The 22274-nt window shown below is 40.6% G+C and overlaps 1 protein-coding gene across 4 annotated transcripts in view; it reads right to left on the bottom strand.

The window, feature by feature from the left end:
• Positions 1-8700: 8700 nt before the first annotated feature.
• The window catches only part of CHD1L (chromodomain helicase DNA binding protein 1 like), a 71887-nt gene continuing 58313 nt past the window's right edge, over positions 8701-22274 (bottom strand). For all 4 annotated transcript variants that reach the window (XM_069602557.1, XM_069602531.1, XM_069602546.1 and 1 more), the window contains 8 exons: positions 21210-21358; positions 20317-20480; positions 19570-19766; positions 18084-18182; positions 11013-11083; positions 10792-10906; positions 9947-10055; positions 8701-9058 (listed from right to left, as the gene is read on the bottom strand). In XM_069602557.1, coding sequence (XP_069458658.1) covers positions 8992-9058; positions 9947-10055; positions 10792-10906; positions 11013-11083; positions 18084-18182; positions 19570-19766; positions 20317-20480; positions 21210-21358 — 971 coding nt within the window. In that variant the 3' untranslated portion in view covers positions 8701-8991. The remainder of the gene's footprint in view (positions 9059-9946; positions 10056-10791; positions 10907-11012; positions 11084-18083; positions 18183-19569; positions 19767-20316; positions 20481-21209; positions 21359-22274) is intronic.

The raw sequence follows: 22274 nt of genomic DNA, 5'->3' as shown, positions 1-22274 counted from the left end.
CAGAGGGTGACAGAACTGGGAGGAAAAACTAAATAAAGCCCAAAGATTACGCACCTAACTCCAACTCCCAGCAGAGAAGTAGCCCAGACGCTCACGTCTGCCACCAGCAAGCGGGGGCTGAACAGGGACGTGTGGGCTGCACGCATAAGGACCAGGCCTGAATGCCCTGAGGGCAATCTGAGGGAGCTAACGTGAGAGCAACCCAAACCATGGGATAGCCAGAGAGAGGAAAATAGAGAGGAAAGACAGAGAGAGAGAACGTTCCCTCAAAAAGCTCTAACCTAAGGCACTGCCAGCCTGCTCACAGGAAAAAGGACTGAGCGAATACCACAGGAGAGCTATTCGGCAGTGGACTGGCCCATCCCCTGCTGGAGGCAGGGAGGCAGGCAGGCAACAGCCAGAGCTGGAAGGCAAGGGGCATCCTCTACCAAACTGTGAGCAGGCTTCCAGTTGCTAATCAAGTCATCCTGGGATCCTGGATGGCTAATATCCGCCAGGAGGGTTGCAGCCAGATCAGCTCCCCAGAGGAGACACACAGCACACCTGAGAAGGTGCTCCCGCTGTGCACCCAGGAAACCAAGTGGCTGGGATGGGGGAGGTGATAAGATGCACCGCTGGCCAAGCACCTGGTCGCTTGAGCTGCTCGGACCTGGGAAAGGCACAAAACACAGGGCCAACTGAGTCTGTGCCTTTGTGGAGTACCCGAGAACCAGAACCTGAGCAGTATACATCTGGGAAGTGCACGCAACCCAGGGCCCACCTTAGACAGTTCCCTTGCAGAGCAACCTGGTGCCTGAGCAGTGTAGTCCGGGAAAGCACATATGCCATGAGCGGGGGCAAACCCAGTGTGGCCCAGACGCTGCGAGCACTCCCCACACACACCAGTGATATTTGTTTGCAGTGCTCTTCCCTCCCTGCAGCACAGCTGAACAAGTGAGCCTAAATAAATGACCACTCTTGTATCAGGTCAGAAGTTAGATACTGAAGAGACTTGAAAACAGAAGCCAAAATAAACAAAGACGAGGTTTGGAAGTGACAGGTGCAACAAATTAAAACCCTGGAGTTAGCATTGGCTACACTGGAAGGGACCTATAGACCTTGAGAAGTATAAGCTGGAACAAGGAACTACGCAAAACTGAACTGACTCCACACTGCCCTCAACAGCTCTAGAGAAATTCCTAGATATATTTTAATCTTTGCTTTTTATATTTGGTATCAATTCTATACCTTTAAGAATGCAATCTTTAGTATCCATTTTTACTTAGAAGTGTGATTACTGGCTTGATTGCTCTCTCCCCTTTTGACTTTCCTTTTTCTCCCCCAGGTCACCTCTATCTCCTCCTTCCCCCTTCTCTTCTCTGCTTAACTCTGTGAATCCCTTAGGGTGTTCTGGGCTGTGGAGAACACTTAGGCAACTGATCATAGGCTAGACTGGTCTCTCTCCTTTTGACTCCCCCTCCTCACCTCCTGGTCACCTCTATCACCTTCCTCCCTCTTCTCTTCTCTATGGAACTCCATGAATCTCTCTGAGTGTTCCAGGCTGTGGAGAGCAAATAGGGAATTGATTACTGGCTAGACTGCTCTCTCCCCTTTTGATTCCCATTCTTCTCCTCCTGGTCACCTCTATCTCCTTCCTCCCTCTTCTCTTCTCTATGGAACTCTGAGAACCTCTCTGAGTGTTCCAGACTGTGGAGAGCACATAGGGATTTGATTACTGGCTAGACTGCTCTCTCCCCTTTTGATTCCTCCTCTTCTCCTCCTGGTCACCTCCAACTCCCTCATCCCTCTTCTCTTCTCCATATAACTCTGTGAACCTCTCTGGCTATCCCCCACTGTGGAGACCCTTCTCACCATTAACCTAGATGTTTTATCATTGGTGCTGTATGGATGGAGAAGTCTTGAGACTACTGTAAGTATAAGACTGAAAGCCAGAGGCAGGAGGCTTAAATCCAAAACTTGAGAACACCAGAAAACTCCCGACTCCAGGGAACATTAACCAGTAAGAGCTCATCCAAAAGCCTCCATACCTACGCTGAAACCAAGCTCCACCCAAGAGCCAACAAGTTTCAGAGCAAGACATACCAAGCTAATTCTCCAACAACGCAGGAACATAACCCCGAGCACAAAAATACAGGCGGCCGACAGTCACACCAAACCCACAGACACCTTAAAACTCACTACTGGACACTTCATTACACTCCAGAGAGAAGAGATGCAGCTCCACCCACCAGAACACCGATGCAAGCTTCCCTAACCAGGAAACCTTGACAAGCCACTCATCCAACCCCACCCTAAGGAGGAACCTCCACAAGAAAGAGGAGCCACAGACTACCAGCATACTGAAAGGCCAACCCAAACACAGCAACCTAAACAAGATGAAACGGCAGAGAATATTCAGCAGGTAAAGGAACACAATAAGAGCCAGCTAAACCAAACCAAACCAAAGAGGAGGAGATAGGGAGTCTACCTGAGAAAGAATTCAGAATAATGATAGTAAAAATGATCCAAAATCTTGACAACAAAATGGAGATGAATAGTCTGAGGACAAGGATTGAGAAGATGCAAGAAAAATTTAACAAGGACGTAGAAGCAATAAAAAAGAGTCAATCAATAATGAATAATGCAATAACTGAGATCAAAAGCACTCTGGAGGGAACCAACAGTAGAATAACTGAGGCAGAAGATAGGATAAGTGAGGTGGAAGATAGAATGGTGGAAATAAATGAAGCAGGGAGGAACAAAGAATCAAAAGAAAGAGAACAACCTCAGAGACCTCTGGGACAGTGTGAAACGCCCCAATTTTGAATCAGAGGAGTCCCAGAAGAAGAAAACAAAAAGAAAGGCGATGAGAAAATACTTGAAATAATAGTTGAAAACTTCCCTAACATGGGGAAGGAAATAGCCACCTAAGTCCAAGAAACCCAGAGAGTCCCAAACAGAATAAATGCAAGGTGAAACACCCAAGACACATATTAATCAAATTAACAAAGATCAAACACAAAGAACAAATATTAAAAGCAGCAAGGGAAAAACAACAAATAACTCACAAACAGATACTCATAAGGGTAACAGCTGATCTTTCAATAGAAACTCTTCAGACAGGAGGGAATGGCAGGACATACTTAAAGTGATGAAAGAAGAAAAACCTACAACCCAGATTAGTGTACCCAGCAAGGATCTCATTCAGATATGAAGGAGAAATCAAAAGCTTTACAGACAACAAAAGCTCAGAGAATTCAGCACCATCAAACTAACTCTTTTCAACAAATGCCAAAGGATCTTCTCTAGACAGGAAACACAGCAAAGGTTTAAAAATGGGAACCCAAACAACAAAATAAATGGCAATAGGATCATACTTATCAATAATTACCTTAAATATAAATGGGTTGAATGCCCCAACCAAAAGACAAAAATTGGCTGAATGGATACAAAAATAAGACTCCTATATATGCTGTCTACAAGAGACCCACCTCAAACCTACGGACACATACAGACTGAAAGTGAATGGCTGGAAAATGATATTTCACGCAAATGGAGACCAAAAGAAAGCAGGAGTAGCAATACTCATATCAGATAATATAGACTTTGAAGTAAACGCCATGAAAAGACACAAAAGACACTACATAATGATCAAAGGATCAATCTAAGAAGATATAACGATTATAAATATATATGCACCCAACATAGGAGCACTGCAATATGTAAGGCTAATGCTAACAAGTATAAAAGGGGAAATTAACAGTAACACAATAATAGTGGGAGACTTTAATACCCCCACTCACAGCGATGGATAGCTGAACTAAACTGAAAATTAGCAAGGAAACACAAACTTTAAATGATACAATGGACCAGTTAGACCTAATTGATATCTATAGGACATTTCACCCCAAAACAATGAATTTCACCTTTTTCTCAAGAGCCCATGGAGGCTTCTCCAGGATAGATCACATCCTGGGCCATAAATCTAGCCTTGGTAAATTCAAAAAAACTGAAGTCATTTCAAGCATCTTTTCTGATCACAATCTGGTAAGATTAGATGTCAACTACAGGAAAAAAAACTATTAAAAATACAAACATATGGAGGCTAAACAACACACTTCTGAATAACCAACACGAAGAAGGCAATGGCACCCCACTCCAGTACTCTTGCCTGGAAAATCCCATGGACGCAGGAGCCTGGTAGGCTGCAGTCCATGGGGTCGGTAAGAGTTGGACACGACTCAGTGACTTCACTTTCACTTTTCACTTTCATGCATTGGAGAAGGAAATGGCAACCCACTCCAGTATTCTTGCCTTGAGGATCCCAGGGACGGGGGAGCCTCGTGGGCTGCTGTCTATGGGGTCGCACAGGGTCGGACACGACTGAAGCGACTTAGCAGCAGCAGAGTAACCAACAAATCACAGAAGAAATCAAAATACGCATAGAAATGAATGAAAATGAAAACACAACAACGCAAAACCTATGGGTTCAGTAAAAGCAGAGCTAAGGGGAAGGTTCATAGCAATACAAGCCTACCTCAAGAAACAGGAGAGAAATCAAATAAATAACTCTACATCTAAAGCAACTAGAAAAAGAAGAAATAAAGCACCTCAGGGTTAGGAGGAGGAAAGAAATCATAAAAATTAGGGCAGAAATAAATGCAAAGGAAACAGACGATAGCCAAAATTAACAAAGCTAAAAGCTGGTTCTTTGAGAAGATAAATGAAGTTGACAAACCATTAGCCAGACTCATTAAAAAAAAAAAAAAAAGAGGGAGAAGAATCAAATCAACAAAATTAGAAATGAAAACGGAGAATCACTACAGATAACACAGAAATACAAAAGATCACAAGAGACTACTATCAGCAACTATATGTCCAATAAAATGGACAACTTGAAAGAAATGGACAAATTCTTAGAAAAGTATAACTTTCCAAAACTGAACTAGGAAGAAATAGCAAATCTTAACAGACCCATCACAAGCACGGAAATTGAAACTGTAATCAGAAATCTTCCAACAAACAAAAGCCCAGGACCAGATGGCTTCACAGCTGAATTCTACCAAAAATTTAGAGAAGAGCTAACACCTATCCTATTCAAACTCTTCCAGAAAATTGCAGAAGAAGGTAAACTTCCAAACTCATTCTATGAGGCCACCGTCACCCTAATACCAAAACCAGACAAAGATGCCACAAAAAAAGAAAACTACAGGCCAATATCACTGATGACCATAGATGCAAAAATCCTCAACAAAGTTCAAGCAAACAGAATCCAACAACATATTAAAAAGATCATACATCATGACCAAGTGGGCTTTATCCCAGGGATGCAAGGATTTTTTAATATTGCAAATCAATCAATGTGACACACCACATTAACAAATAGAAAGATAAAAATCATAGGATTATCTCAATAGATGCAGAGAAAGCCTTTGACAAAATTCAACATCCATTTACGATAAAAAAAAAACAAACCCTCCAGAAAGCAGGCATAGAAGGAACATATCTCAACATAATAAAATACATATATGATAAACCCACAGCAAACATTATCCTCAATGGTGAAAAATTGAAAGCATTTCCCCTAAAGTCAGGAACAAGACAAGGATGCCCACATTCACCACTACTGTTCAACATAGTTTTGGAAGATTTAGCCATAGCAATCAGAGCAGGAAAAAAAAAAAAAAAATCCAGATTGGAAAAGAAGAAGTAAAACTCTCACTGTTTGCACATGATCCTCTACCTAGAAAACCCTAAAGACTCCACCAGAAAATAACTAGAGCTAATCAATGAATATAGTAAAGCTGGAGGATATAAAATTAACACAAAGAAATCCCTTGCATTCCTATACACTAACAATGAGAGAACAGAAAGAGAAATTAAGGAAACAATTCCATTTACCATTGCAACAAAAACAATAAAATACTTAGGAATAAACTACCTAAAGAAACAAAACACCTATATATAGAAAACTATAAAACACTGATGAAAGAAATCAAAGAGGACACAAATAGATGGAGAAATATACCATGTTCATGGACTGGAAGAATCAATATAGTGAAAATGAGTATACTACCCAAAGCAATCTATAGATTCAATGCAATCCCTATCAAGCTACTGATGGTATTTTTCAGAGAACTAGAACAAATTTCACAATTTGTATGGAAATACAAAAAACCTCAAATAACCAAAGCAATCTTGAGAAAGAAGAACCAAACAGGAGAAATCAGCCTGCCTGACTTCAGTCTCTACTACAAAGCCACAGTCATCAAGACAGGATGGTACTGGCACAAAGACAGAAATATAGATCAATGGAACAAAACAGAAAGCCCAGAGATAAATCCACACACCTATGGACACCTTATCTTTGACAAAGGAAGCAAGAATATACAATGGAGAAAAGACAATCTCTTTAACAAGTGGTGCTGGGAAAACTGGTCTACCACTTGTAAAAGAACGAAACTAGATCACTTTCTAACACCATACACAAAAATAAACTCAAAATGGATTAAAGACCTCAACGTAAGACCAGAAACTATAAAACTCCTAGAGAAAAACATAGGCAAAACACTCTCCAACATAAATCACAGCAGGATCCTCTATGACCCACCTCCCAGAGTAGTGGAAATAAAAGCAAAAATAAGCAAATGGGACCTAATTAAAATTAAAAGCTTTTGCACAATGAAGGAAACTATAAGCAAGGTGAAAAGACAGCCTTCAGGATGGGAGAAAACAGCAAACGAAGCAACTGACAAAGAATCAATCTGAAAAATACACAAGCAACTCCTGCAGCTCAATTCCAGAAAATTAAGTGACCCAATCAAAAAATGGGCCAAGGAACTAAACAGACAGTTCTCCAAAGAAGACATACAGATGGCTAACAAACACATGAAAAGATGCTCAACATCACTCATTATCAGAAAAATGCAAATCAAAACCACAGTGAGGTACCATCTCACGCCAGTCAGAATGGCTGCTATCAAAAAGTCTACAAACAATGCTGGAGAGAGTGTGGAGAAAAAGGAACCCTCTTACACTGTTGGTGGGAATGCAAACTAGTACAGCCACTATGGAGAACAGTGTGGAGATTCCTTAAAAAACTGGGACTAGAACTGCCATACGACCTAGCAATCCCACTGCTGGGCATACACACTGAGGAAACCAGAATTGAAAGAGACAAGTGTACCCTAATCTTCATCGCATCACTGTTTACAATAGCCAGGACATGGAAGCAAACTAGATGTCCATCGGCAGACGAATGGATAAGAAAGCTGTGGTACACATACAGAATGGAATATTACTCAGCTATTAAAAAGAATGCACTGGAATCAGTTCTAATGAGGTGGATGAAACTGGAGCCTATTATGCAGAGCAAAGTAAGTCAGAAAGAAAAACACCAATACAGTATATTAACATATATATATAGACTTTAGAAAGATGGTAACAATGACCCTATATGCGAGACAGCAAAAGAGACACAGATGTAAAGAACAGACTTTGGACTCTGTGGGAGAAGGTGAGGGTGGGATGATCTGAGAGAATAGCATTGAAACATGTATATTATCATATGTGAAATAGATGGCCAGTCCAGGTTTGATGCATGAGACAGAGTGCTCACTGCTGGTGCACTGGGATGACCCTGAGGGATGAGATGGGGCGGGAGGTGGGAGGGAGGGTCAGGATGGGGAACACATGCACACCCGTGGCTGATTCACGTGAATGTATGGCAAAAACCACCCCAATACTGTAAAGTAATTAGCCTCCAACTAAAATAAATTTAAAAAGAAAAAGTTCAGGAATCATGAAGTTAGTCTTCAACTAAATTGGTCTTCAATACAGATTCTAAATTGTTGATGGGTGAAGAAGGCAGGGATGAAGTCAAATAGAACAGTACAACCCAGATGCTATCAGCACTGCTTTCCTTAGAAGGTCATGGCCCCAGCTCTGAGACCCCTCAAGGTTCCCTGAACCAAGGGCCCAGGCCTGAGGCTTCTCTAGGTATTTAGGGCCTCAAACCAGCAGAAACCAGGTCAGTTGAGGATAGCCAGCCAAGACTGAGACTTCAGGTACAAAAATGTGAAAAGTCACAGCTTCTATGGTATCTCCTACAACTCCTTCTCTGGTGGTTCTCATCCCTCTGCCCTCTGCAGTCTGACATTTGCTGTCAGTTTTGTGCCACTTCCACAATTCCCTTCTTTTTATCTTTTTAAAATTTCTTTGTGCCAAGTGTTAGTTGAGACACATGGGATCTTCCATCTTCATTGTGGCATACAAACTCTTAGTTGTAGCACGTGGGACCTGGTTCTCTGACAGGGATTGAACCCAAGCCCTCTGCATTGGGAGCGCAGCGTCTTAGCCAGTGGACCACTAGGGAAGTCCTCACAATCCCCTCATTTCTTGAAGCTGAACTGAATTTAATGGGAGGGGGAAAGGTGATTCTTGGTTTCTCTGAAGCCACATGTGTTCCTCTGGATCTGAATGCTGAACTGTATGAAGAGAAGGCAGGAGGGACTCTGGTTGTCTGGATCAGCAATCTCTCTTCTCAGTCTTTCCCCTAGAGACCTGTCTTTCCAAGACACGAACTGACTGAAGATATTTCCTTCCCCCCAGAGCCAACCTGTTCTATTTCCCTTCTCCTTAATGCACTTACCTTTCTCACCATAAATAAATCAAGTCTGAGAGGAAGAAAACTAGATTGAGGGGAAAGCAAGCAAAGAAACCTTTAGAGAGAGAAAGGGTATTTATTATTATACAAATAGCTATGCATACTGGGGCACTGGCAAACTGCCAAAGGATATTCCCAAATAACTTTTGCATAGCTGTATTACAGGTATTACACACCAGTAACACATTCAGGAGAACAAAAGTAGAATTCAGAAAACAGTCTCTCAGAGGCCTACCAGATCCTGATTCCTTGTTGAAATACTCTATTACAGTGGTTTTGAGCAACTAGCTTTTTTAGCTGGTTGCTGAAGGCTAGATCTGATGCTGAGCTGATTGTTAAGATACTAGCTATCCTGAGGATGAAGATGAGGCCTGTAGATGAAGGATGGCAGCCTTGCTTCTAGGAAAATAGTAGCTGAATAGGGTGGTCAAGGAATATTTTTCATCACTTTAAAATCGACTTTATTAAAACTATTAGTTATTTAGTAATTACTGAAATAATCACTCCAGAGGCATATGCCTTAATTTCCTTTTACCATATAATAAATCTTTTCAATATTGTTAGTACTTATTACTGTAGAATTATGATGATATACTAAAACACTTCTGATACTGTCTGAATTGTGCAAATGTATAAAACCTAACTTCTCTGCTAAGTTTTTACAGTGATTTAAATAAACCCCCACCAAGTGAATTAATTTCAGTAATTAAGTAAAAGGAGGAAGTTTCTGTATAATTATAGCACTTAGTAAATTCAGCTTCTTCTAATAATTCTGGATTCAGTATTGTGGTTCAAACAATGCTAACTTACAGCAAGCAGATCACTGGAAGAAAATACTAGTCTAGTAAAACTAGATTATACCCTCATGGTCAAAATGAATTTCACACTGCTTAACAATACACTGAATTGGTTCAGAAATAAAATAGGTCACCTGTTTGCTTACTTATTTTAGTGAACAGAGTGAAGTTCTTAGAACTAGGCCTTGGTCTGTGGGCCTGAAGGATCTCCAGAGAAGTGATGTGAAACAGATTCAACATGAGAGCAAATGGCAATTGTTCAATTAATTCCCCTCTTCGTGTATCTTTCAGCTGTTGGCATGTAGAAATGCTGGGGTGTGTTTATCTCCTTGGATATATACACGGTAGGAAATGCTTCTTAGTTTTTTCTCATTGAAGTGGAGGTAGAGTGAAAAACATGGCAGAAGAGGACTTGGCCTTGGATTAAAAAATGACACCAGAAAAATGCAAGATGTTGTCCCCTCCTGAGCTGAAAGTGTACACCATTAGGATAATAAAAGGATACATGTAAGTTGGGATGCCTCTTGAAGCCAAGTGTTTCCGAATAAGTCGCTCAGTACCATACCAGTTAAAACCTTTCGTGGCATGTCCAATGCGTGGAAGATGGACACTTGCTGTTAAAAAAAAAAGTTCATGATGTCTTCATTCATCGAATTGACTAATGTGTATAAGATATACATAGGCGATGTAATGTATTCTGAGTCACTTTGTTGTTTCCAATGAACAAAATGTATATAATCTTGGTGAGTGCCACTCAAAGCATATGATTATTATATGAGGAGTGACTGTAACATGGGAAAACTAATTCTATAGAACATGAGGACCTACATACAGGTCTGGTAATAAGTAGGTATGATGGGAATTGAATATGACTGATGACTGAGATGTAATTTAAAAAGCAAAGATTCTTTAACAAGTCAATCAGTTTGACAAACTCTAAGACATGCTGGGTTTGGAAATAAAATTAAACTCAGGTCTTCTGGCAGAGAACTGTCTGCTAATGTAGACTGTGACTCTCTAAGAGGGGACAGGATAAAAAGCGTTTCCCAACAGCATCTGGCCAGTTTACCTCATCTCTGGTCCTCTGCTTCCTCGTCTGTAAAATCATGATACAAATACCCAGAGGATGCAGGTGGTCCAGAGACAAAGGATACAGAAGTGATCAAGAAAGGAAAAGGGCTTTGAGAATACAAGATGAGGAGAGCGTTACTTGTGTGGCCTCTCATACTGGGGCTTCCCTTCACCACACATATTGAATGGGATCTTGGCATTTCTCATCTCTCTTTAAAAATCACATCCTACGTTTGGAAACAAATTAATCTATTCCTGAGCACAAGTGGAAGGACTTACCTTTCCTCTTCTTTGCTGCTAAAAATATCTTCTTCAGGGCCTCTTCTAGGGCTGCCATCTTAATGCCAGACAGGACATTGGCGCGATCTCGGTGCTGAGCCACAATCAAGGCCAACTAGGAGGAACAATCATTTACTGAGTGGGAGCAGGGGCAGTTTCCGGAGGAGGTGATGGGAGTCAAAGTTTAGCTCCAATAAATTGATGTGGTTTTTTTCACTTACCAAATCTTGCCCTTCATTTCTTGACTCTTTATCGTCAATAGGAAATAAAAGGACACCTCCCAAACTCAAATCTGAGGTAAAACAAGAAGCAGCAACAGAAAGAACATAAAGTTCACAACAGAATGAGACCCCTGAGGAAGGGGTCTTCCAAACTCAAATCTGAGGTAAAACAAGAAGCAACAGAAAGAACATAAAGTTCACTACAGAATGAGGCCCCTGAGGAAGGGCTACTCTGAATCATCCCTATGCTGTGCCTTTTCCAAAGCTACTCAGGTATAGGTAACATTGGTGCTCTGTCTTGTTCCTGATATTAGAGGAAAAGTTTTCAGTTATGTGGAATATAATGCATACTGTGGGCTTGTTGTATATAGCTTTTGGCTCAGTGGTAAAAGAATCTGCCGGCAATGCAGAAGATGCACAGGAAACTGGGGTTTGATCCCTGGGTCAGGAAGATCCCCTAGAGAAGGGAATGGCAACCCACTCCAGAACACGACTTAGCAACTGAACAATGAAACAAAAAACATACTGAGGTATGTTCCTTCCATAACCAATCTGTAGAGGGTATGTCATCACGAATGTGTACTCTGTCAGATGCTGTCTCTACATCTATTGAGAGGATCAATTTTATCTTTCATTCTATTAATGTGATATATAACATTTATTGATTTGTGTATGTTGAACCATCCCTACATTGATTTGTATATGTTGAACCATCCCTACATTCCAGGGATAATTCCATGTGTGCAATCCTTTTAATAAGTTCCTGAATTTAATAAGTTCCTGCTAATATTTTATTGAGAATTTTTACATTGAAGTTATCAAAGATATTGGTCTATAGTTTTGTTTTCTTGTAGTGTCATCTGGCTTTGATACCAGGGTAAAACTGGCCTTGTAGAATGAGTTTGGAAAAGTTCCCTCCTCTTTAATTTTTTGGAAGAGTTTGAGAAGGACTGGCATTAATTCTTGAAATGTTTGGTAGAATCTGCCAGTGAAGCCATCTGGTCCTAAAGTTTCCTGTATTGGGAAGTTTTTAATTACTGAGTCAATCTCTTTGCTCATCACTGGTCTGTTCAGATTCTCTAGTTCTTACTGGCTCAGTCTTGACAGTTTGTAGATTCCATAAACTTATCCACTTCTTCCAGGTTATCTAGTTTGTTGGTGTACAACTATCCATAATAGTCTCTTATGATTCTATGTATTTCTGTAGGGTCAGTTATAATTTCTTTTCTGGTTTTATTTGGGTCTTCTCTTTTTTATTCTCACTAAAGATTTATCAATTTTGTTTATCTTTTTGAAAACCTCTTAGTTCCATTAATCTTTTCTATTGTTTTTTCTGTTTCTATTTCATTTATTTCTCCTCTGAACTTGATTTCCTTCCTTCTGCTAGCTTTGGGCTTAATTTGTTCCTCTTTTCTATTTCCTTGAGGGCTCAAGTTAGGTTGATTATTTCTGATCTTTCTAATTTCTTAATATTGGCATTTATTGTGGTAAGCCTCCCTCTTAGAACTGTTTTTGCAGGGCCCCATAGGTTTTGGGATGTTGTCTTTGCATATTTTTTTTGAGATAATTCTTTGCTTTCCCTTTCGGTTTGTTCAGGAGTATACTGTTTAGTTTCCACATCTTACAGATTTTCCAGTTTTCCTCACTTTACTTCTAGTTTCATACCATTGTGAGCAGAAAAGATTACTTGGTATGATTTCAATTATCTTATTTTGCTAAGACCTGTTTTTTGCCCTATCATATGATCTATTCTTGAAAATGTTCCACGTGTATTTAGAAGAATTTATATTCTGCTGCTGTTGGATAGACTGTTCTATAGATACCTGTTAGGTCCATTTGATTTACTGTTTGGTTCAAGCCATCCTTTCCTTGTTCATTTTCCGTCTGGATGATTTATGTATTGCTGACAGTGGGGTACTGAAGTCCCCTATTATTGTTGTATTGTCTACTTCTCCCCTCATATGTATTAATATTTGCTTAATATATTTAGGTGCACCATTGCTGGGTGCATATATATTTACACTTGTTACAACTTCTTGATGAATTGATCCCTTTATCATTATATAGTGACCTTCTTTGTCTCATTACCATTTTTGGCTTCAAGTCTATTTCTTGCAATATAAATATAACTACTACTGCTTTCTTTTGGTTTCTACTTGCATGGAATATGTTTTTCCATCCCTTCACTTTGAGATACATAATTGGGTCTTGTTTTTTATCCATCTAGACACTCTGTGCCTTTTGACTGATGAATTCAATCAATTTACATTTAAAGTAATTATATATACGGACTTACTAATGCCACTGTGTGCATTCCAGTTGTTTTGTAATTCCACTGTTTCTTTTTCCCTCTGTTTCTGCCTAACTTTGTAAACTGATTATTTTCTACAGTGGTATGCTCTGATTCCCTTTTGTCTTTTGTGGATCTGATCTAGGTTTTTACTTTGTGGTTAATATGGGGCTTTACATGAAACATTTTATAGATAGAACAGTGTATTTTAGGAGGACAGCAACTTATATCCAATTGCCTGTAAAAGCTCCACCCTTTCACTCCTCCCTTTTATTATTATGCATGTCACAATTTACCTCTTTGTATGTTGTGTATTCATTAGCAATTTATAGTAGCGTAGTTACTTTTACTATTTTCCTTTAAGCTTTATATTATAGTTGAGTGGTTCACACACCATCTTAACACCAAGTTGGTTTTCTAAACCTTACTGTACATATTTTACCTTTACTAGTGTGTTGTATACTTTAACATGTGCTCATATCACTGATTAATGCCTTTTCATTTTGGCTTGAAGAACTCCTTTCAGCATTTCTTGCAAGGTAAGTCTAGTGGTGGTGAACTCCCTCAGCTTTTGTTTGCTGGGAAAGCCTTTATCTCTCCTTCATAGCTGAAAGATAATTCTGCTGTATAAAGTATTTTTGGTTGGCAATTTTGATCTTTCAACACTTCAAATATGTTATTCTACTCTCAGGACCTGTTTCTGCTAAGAAATCTGCTGATAATCAAATAAGGGTTCCTTTGCACATTATATTCTTTTTTTCCCTAGCTTCCTTTAAGATTTTTTTTTATCACTGAAAGTCTTGGAGAAGGTCGTTTAGCATTGCGATAACAGGGTGACCTATTAACTTCATGGACATGTATGTTTTGTCTTTCCCCAGGTTGGGAAGGCTCTCAGCTACTATTTCTTAAACTCTTTTTCCCCTTCTCCTTCTAGAAGTGTAATTATTCTGATCTGTGATTTCTGGATTCAGTCTCATAGCTTACGCAGGCTTACTTCACTCTTTAAATTTGTTATTTCAAAATTCCTATCTCCCACAAGTCACTTATTCTTTCTTCCATATGGTTTCCCCTGCTATGCATGCATGTTCAGTCATGTCTGACTCTTTGTGACCCCATGGACGTTAGCCCACCAGGCTCCTCGGTCCATGGGATTTTCCAGGCAAGAATGCTAGAATGGATTGCCATTTTCTACTCCAGAGAATCTTCCCAACCCAGGGGTTGAACCCACGTCTCTTGCATCTTCTGCACTAGCAGGTGGGTTCTTTACCACTGTACTACCCGAGAAGCCTACCTCGTTCTCTACTGCAGTCTTCATCTCATCCACTGACTTCAGCTCTACAGTTTGTTTGGGTTTTTAAAATTTCAATCTCTTTGAAAAGAAGTCACTATGTTAACATATTTTATTCCTGATTTTATTGAGTTGCCTTTTTGAGTCTTTTTGTAATTCACTGAGTTTCTTCATAACTGCTATTTTGAATTCTTTGTCAGTTAGATCACAATATTCTGTGCCTTTGAGCATGGCTGCTGGAGAACTGTCATCTTCTTTCTGTGATGCCATATTTCCTGACTTCATATTCCTGGTACTTATGCACTGGTGCTTTTGCATTTGAAGTAGCAGATATATCCTTAACTCAGTGCTCATTACCTTCAGCAGCAGACAGGGTATTACGTTATATAGTATTGGTATTATCTCAGTTTTTTCTGTGGAGTTTGTGCTCCACTCTTCTTGCTCTGTCTTGTGGCCAAATTTTTTTGTTTTTTTAATCAGGTGATTACATCTATTTATTTATATATTTATTTTACTTTACAATACTGTATTGTGGCCAAATTTTTAAGCTTTTGTGTATTCTCTGATTTTTACAATTTACCAGGCTGGGTGGATACCTTTTTCCCAGAAGGTGGAGCTATAGCTCAAGTCTGTGGTTTCTTCCTTGCCTGCGGAACATGACCTGTTTTCAATAGGATCTTGGTCTACCAGAGTTCACTTTCATGGATACACCAGGGAGCCTGCACAGGGAGCTGGCAGCAGAGCTGAGGGAAGGTGTGGGTTTAACACTTAGTGTGTTGGGATTGCCACACACCTGCAGGGAAATTTTCAGGTACTCTTGCATGAACTTTCTACTGAGCACGTGCCTTTCACACCATTTGAAATTTTTATCTGCCTCTTTTCCAATATCCTTCCCCTGCCCAGGTGGGGAGCTACCACCTTAGTACTCCAGATGCTGGCAGAGAGAAACAGGTTTTTCCAGCTGCATTCCACCTGGTGATGGTAGCGGCCAGAAAACTCAGCCCCTCACAGTTTTCCTTGGCGGGCCAGGGTTGGTGCTGGGAAAAGTTCCCTGACCACCTATGCTGCAAACAAACTCATATTTTCTCTGTTTTCTCCAATGATGTGCCAGATCTACCTTCAGGAAGGATGGCCTTCGGCAAGTTCCACGTGTGAGTACCTGCAAGGGCAACACTCACCTGTTTTTTGCCCTACTGCAGTGAGAGGGGTCTAGGCAGATTCACACTCTGCTGGTTCTTGCCTGTATGGAGATTTATCTGTGTCTTACCAGTTACAGTGGTGGGTGAGACTCCTCTTGGGTCTTCTAAAAGACCCACCAAGGCACTTTTGTTCAGGTGGGGATGTCTAATCCGTGGGGTAAAAAGAGGGATTAAAAAGAGGAATGTCTTTCACTACCATGTCACCCCCTTCACTCCTGAATTTTTATGCTTTTCTACTTCAATGCTCCTCAAACACTGCCTACAGAGTATTCCTGTAGGCACTGGAGAGTGAATGCAAAACCCAGAAGTATCTGGGCTGGGAGGGGGTGGGTCACTATGAACTTAAAATTCCTTTAGAAGAGTCTGATGTTTGTTTTAAATTACTCAAATACTGTATTCTACTATACATATTTGTACTTGTATATTTTCCTATCTCATCCAAATCAAATTCTCTAGAGAAATGTGTTAATTCTCTAATGTGAAATAGGCCTTGCATATTTCAGTTTGAACCTTTTGTCCTCTCAATCCATCCTGCATACCCCAATCTTTTTAAGTCATTCTAAAATACTAGGCTGGCCAAAAACTTTGTTCAGGTTTTTTCATATGATGGTATAGACAAACCTGAACAAACTTTTTGGCCAACCCAGTATTTGCTCTGCTATGTCATTCTTCTACCCAAATCTCCCATGTCTAGACACTGGATAAGGTCCTGCCTTAGAATGCCATCTCCCTGGACAAGTCATAAGTCATGTGCAGTCTTCTATAATGTGGTCCAAACTTCTCTTCTTTAAAACCTAACTTTATTCCTCAGCCTAAACTTTCTCCTCTAGTCTGTCTAGCCTACACACCATTCCCCTAAAACATTCACTGTGTAACTACCTGGGTCATTCAATACCCCATACTGGGACTGGTGGGGTTACAGGAGACAGAAAGAAGAATGAGATATGGTTATGGACTCTCCTACCCTTTCTCTCCACCTATTTAATCTCAACCCATCCTTCCAGGCCCAAGATAACTTTCACGACTTCCTTCAAGCCCACATTTCATCTACCCTGCTCTACCCTATTCCAGTTCTCCTTCAGAAAAGAGTGCACACTCCTATCTGTTTCCTTACTGACACCTTAACTCTGTGCTACCAGGTTTTACTTTTCACATTTTCTTCAAAATGCTCCAGGGTGATGTGACTGCCCTTGGGGGGCAAATGCAGTGGCCTTTTCCCAGTGCTTATCCTCACTTCAGTGACTGGCACTACAGACCACTTCTTGACACCTCTCCTCCCTTGTACCCCAAAACACTACATTGTCAAGGTTCTCTTATTTTTCTGACAATTCCTTCTTCCTTTTCCTAAATGGAGGTGTGTTCTCTGCCCTCCCATTTCTCCATCCTCTCTCCTTCAGGGTTTTAAACAAGGATCCAAATGGAGACTCCTCAGTCTGTATCTCTAGCTCCAGCCTCCCCTGAATTCTCTCCTTTTCAAACTGCCCAGTCAGTATCTAGATTGGGTTAATCATGGCAATACATATTAAACCCTGTAATGTATTTTAGTAGAAAGACTATTCACTCTAAGTCCTTATATCCCTTTCTACGTTAGAGAAGTGAGCAGAAAAACCAATCTTGAAGAAATCTGAAGAGCTCTTCTCTATTGGACAAGATCCTTCAACCTCTCAAGTTCCACAGGAAACAATCACAATAATCATTTAATCCTCTTGCCACTTTGTGATTTCCACACATAAAAGGAGGTGCCCAGCCCCTTCTCTCTGCCAAGAGAACACCATTCAGCCTTCGTTTTCCCAGACAGCTCTGCTTTTGTCTCCCGGGAGTGTTACACCCCAGTCTGTGCTAACTTCATAATACAATCTCCTTCCTCTCAGCACCCAGCTCCTGTTAGCCCTTCAGTGGTATGTCTGATTTCTCTCCCACTGGTGTCTGACATTTCCAGGAGATATTCCCTCAAGAAGATACAGTGAACTGGGTAAACAATGAAATGAACTTCAAGCCAATACTTCAACACGCATGCAGGGACTGACATTTATCAAAATACTTACACATTCATTATCCTCATTATAGTCCCATGAGGTGGATGGAAAAAGTATTACTTTCAAATTACAAATGAGAAGACAGGTACAGAGAGGGGGAAGGGATTGCCTCAAAGTCACGTATAAACTAGCTTTAACTAATGACAGAATTCAGACTCCAACTAGCTCTTCTGACTCCTCATCTAGTGCCTTTTAATGCACCTAATGTCCTCTCCCTCTCATTCCATCCTTAACCCTTCTCTCTGCTTTGCTCCTTACCTTTCATTTTTCCAGCCAACTCATATCTTTTTCTTGGCTCAGCAGATCTTGTTTCCAGAGCTGTGAATAAACCACCTCTGCCCCAGCGGCCAGAGTCATCTGATAGGAGAAAGAGAAGATTTTCTTCTATAGGAGGCAAAATCCAGTCCACAATTGAAAAAAAAAGGTATGCCAAGTATCCTTGATCTTTCAAAGGGCAGAAAAGACTATCTAATCTCCAAGCGTATACACACTGGACTTGTCAAGTATGTTTAGGTTTTCTGGAATACACCTGGCCATCATAACAGAAAAGCATCAAAAGAATCAGTGTTCTGAAAGAGCAGAAGCTCTGTAGTCCTTCTGTAATTCCTGGAAGATGGCTAAGGAAGGATGTACACTAGGTGTGAAACCAGGAGTTGAAGCATTGATAACACAACAGCTTACAACTCCCATTTCATAGGTAAGAAAGTGGAAAGGTTAAATGACTTATTCAAGCTGGCACTAACACAGCTGGTTAATACTCTGTATTGTCACTCATTCGATCATACTATAAATATTTCTCAGGATTACATGTCAAGAACTCTTTTATGCTCTAGGGTTACACCAGTCAGGGGACGGGGGAAATCTCTGCTCCCATGAAGTTTACTTTCTAGTTCAGTGAAAGAGTGAAAATGAAGTGTTAGTCACTTAGTCGTGTGCAACTCTTTGCAGTCTCTTGGACTGTAGCCCATCAGGATCCTCTGTCCATGGAATTCTTCAGGCAAGAATACTAGAATGGGTTGCCATTCCAGGGGATCTTCCTGACCCAGGGACTGAACCCAAGTCTCCTGCATTCCAGGTAGATTCTTTACAGTCTGGGCCACCAGGGAAGCCCAGTTCAATGAAACACCACATGATATATTATGTATATATCTGCTTGTTTCATTGTTTGTTCATTCAATGAAACAAACAAGCAAATACATACATAGTATGTCACATGGTGATCTGTCATCAAGTAAAATAAGGTAAGACAGTAAATAGAGAAAAACAGGGGTGAGTACGGGGTATGGGAAGTCACGGGAGACCTCTCGCTGAGATGTAGACATCTGAACAATGCTTTATGTGGCTAAGTGGGGAAAGAGCATTCCAGGAAGAGGAACTTGCCTGGAAAAATAAAAGTGCAAAGCTCATGAGGGAACAACATGTTTGGAGTTTCGCTTTTTCTCAAAGGATTTATTTGGCTTACAGATGTAGCCTCTGTGTATTCTCTTAAAAAGTTTGGGCAGGGAACAAGGCAGATATTATCCCATTACACAGATAAGGGAATTGAGGCCTGGAGAAGTTGTATTTGACTCTTACCTTTCCTCTTTACCTGGTTGAGCAACCCTAGTCTCCTGGTTCTAAAGTTCACACTCTTTTTGACCACACAAGGCTGCCCTAAGTCCAGTAATCACCCCTAAGACAGGGCTCTGCCTTGTCTGCCCAAGTTCTTGGCACCTTAAGGATTGAAGCCCCCACTTCTACCTACCTACGCAGTGCACAATGACAGCATCCTCCGCCCCAGCCTGGGGGTGGGTGACGTCACCGCTTACATATCTGATGGAGGTTGAGTCTGGGTCCTCATACTCCAGTTGGGCAGAGCTCTCATCTTCCCCGTCCTCTGGTTCGCTCTCCTCGGAAGGCAGGCAGAAGGACTGGTAATTGTTGGACTCCCACCAGGCCATCCTTCGAGAAACCAGAGGGGAGAGGAATTAACTGGGCCTATCACCATTTCCCTCAAAGCATATCCTGGGCCGCGATTCACAAACGGTGAGTGACAAGTGGAGATGCAATTAGAAACTCACCCTGTCCTTCTGCCTGTTTGTAAATAAACAAGAAGCCTTACTGATCAGCCTAACTGCCTCCTGACTATACTTCAAAAATGAGTAGCCACCAGATGTCACTGTTTTTAAGAACATGTGACTAAAAGGGACTGTTCAAGTTAACTACTCTTGTCAGACAGCTGCAATCAAGTCCTAAAATGTTCTCGCTTCAGCTGAATGCATCTTCTCTGCCTGAGGTACTTGGGACTGTTCTCTTAAGTAGATGGACTGCTAAGGTGAAAGTTTAATCTTTATTAAAAGTATTCTATTACCAGTGGGAACTACCAGCATTACAGACACTTTCTGCAGTTTTAAAGTGATGTTTGACCGTGGGCTCACTATGTAGTAGTGATCCCTTTACCAACTGTGACCCTCAGCTTTATTAATAATAGCATCAAATAACACACACGTACTTTTTCTTATGTTCTGCTTCTTCCTTCTTCTTCCTCTTCTCCTCTAACAGTCTCTTTCTCTTGGCCGCTGCTTCTTCTCTTCTCTTCCTTCTGTCCTCCAGTTCTTCTGGGCTCAAAATTCGCTTCCTTTTGGTGGACCCCTCCACAAGGCCTGGGATGGGAACCTGTAGGAAGAACAAGCTTCATAACCAGGGGTACCAGGGTCTACTTGTTCCTTCATGAGTCTCAGTCATCACATTGAGCAATGTGCTCAATATTTCACACTATTTCACCATGGGTGGTGGGAAGTGCTGGCAAGATACTTGTTTACACATCTGGCAGGCATGGTAATCAGGATACTATGCTCTAAACTCAACCAAAGCACTGGCATGTCAGTATAGCAATATGTCATTTTGATTAATTTCATTAGGAATAAGATACTTCAGAAAATAACTTGTTTTTTAATTGAAAGGATGCCATTTTAGGTTTAACTAATTTTAATGGAAATATTCCTTAATGTATTTTATTATTCAGTCTTAAACAATATTCCAACATCATGATCACCTTAACAATAACTAGCATTTAATGTATACAGACTAACTGCTAAATGCTATGGACATTACAGACATCGTTTATGATTGCCATCCATCCTTAATGACATAGGTCATGACTGTCAGCAGCAGGGTATGGTGTTTTGATGTAAGACAGTGATCCCTTCAAGGGTGGCTTACTATCACTTGCATTAATGGGAAAATATAACCTCCTTGTTATTATTTTTATGCCATCTTCTTATACTTTTTTTCAACAAATAGTTACATTCTTATTTCTTAACAAATCATTCTCAGCATCACTTTCTGTTCATTGTTATTGAAACTTTGGAAGAATTTATCCTCACATAAATTAACAGTTCTTACACTGCCTTTATTTCGGAGTAACCGGCCCTCTTGACTAGTCTTCTCCAAAAGGGTTTTCTGAAGATTCACCAGTTGCTCAAATGATTCTCTGTCTTCTTTACTAGGCTCTTTAGAATAATCTTTACCTTCAAATAAGTACATGTGGTTTTCTAAAAACATAAAACACACAGAGAAATGTTAGGTACTAAAGAAAACTAGATTGATTCTAGTCAAAGCAATAAGGAGGGTGAACAAGAGAATGGCCTGTATTCTAAATGGGCCAAGAATAGCTTGTGATGAAGGTACTGGAATTCCCATCCCACTAATGCTGATGGCTTTGGGATCCATCTGGGGATTTCATATATTTACTTTATAAAGGAGTGAGTGTGGCTAAAGCCCTTTTGGTCTATCTTCCAGTGGTCTGGAAGTCTCAGTTTGATGCCTGCCAAGTCCAGGATCACTCATCACTCATTCATTCCACACTATTCCCCAGCACACATCTCACTGACATTAAGATCTCCTAAATAAAGGCAACCAACAGCATATTTTTTTAAAATTGCAAAAAGACTTTTAACACTCAGCTCTTCCCCCTTTTCTGTAATATTACAAGGATCAGGTAGAAAATCTATGAGGAAATAATCACAAAAATAATCCCTTAGATTTACAACTTTCTTTGTAGATCTCTGAAGCATCTTCATGAGCCTCACCACAATCTTGGTATAATTAACCCCACTTAAGAAAAAGAGAAAATTGAGGGCTTCTATGGGGGCTCCCAGATGGTAAAGAATCCACCTGCCAAAGCAGGAGATACAGCTTTGATTCTTAGCCCAGAATTAGAGAGTAGCCCTCACTTACCACAACTGGAGAAAAGCCTGTTCAGCAACGAAGACCCAGCACAACCATAAATAGATAAAATTATAAAACTCCTGAGTTATTAAGCAAGAGGGCATCAGAGGGCAGACACACTGAAACCATACTCACAGAAAACTAGTCAATCTAATCACACTAGGACTACAGCCTTGTCTAACTCAATGAAACTAAGCCATGCCCACAGGACAACCCAAGACAGGGGGGTTACGATGGAGA

This window comes from Ovis canadensis, chromosome 1, assembly GCF_042477335.2.
Source record: "Ovis canadensis isolate MfBH-ARS-UI-01 breed Bighorn chromosome 1, ARS-UI_OviCan_v2, whole genome shotgun sequence".
In the NCBI taxonomy this organism is placed as follows: domain Eukaryota; kingdom Metazoa; phylum Chordata; class Mammalia; order Artiodactyla; family Bovidae; genus Ovis; species Ovis canadensis.
The sequence above is the reverse complement of the archived record's forward strand: the minus strand, read 5'-3'. Positions and strand labels throughout refer to the sequence as shown.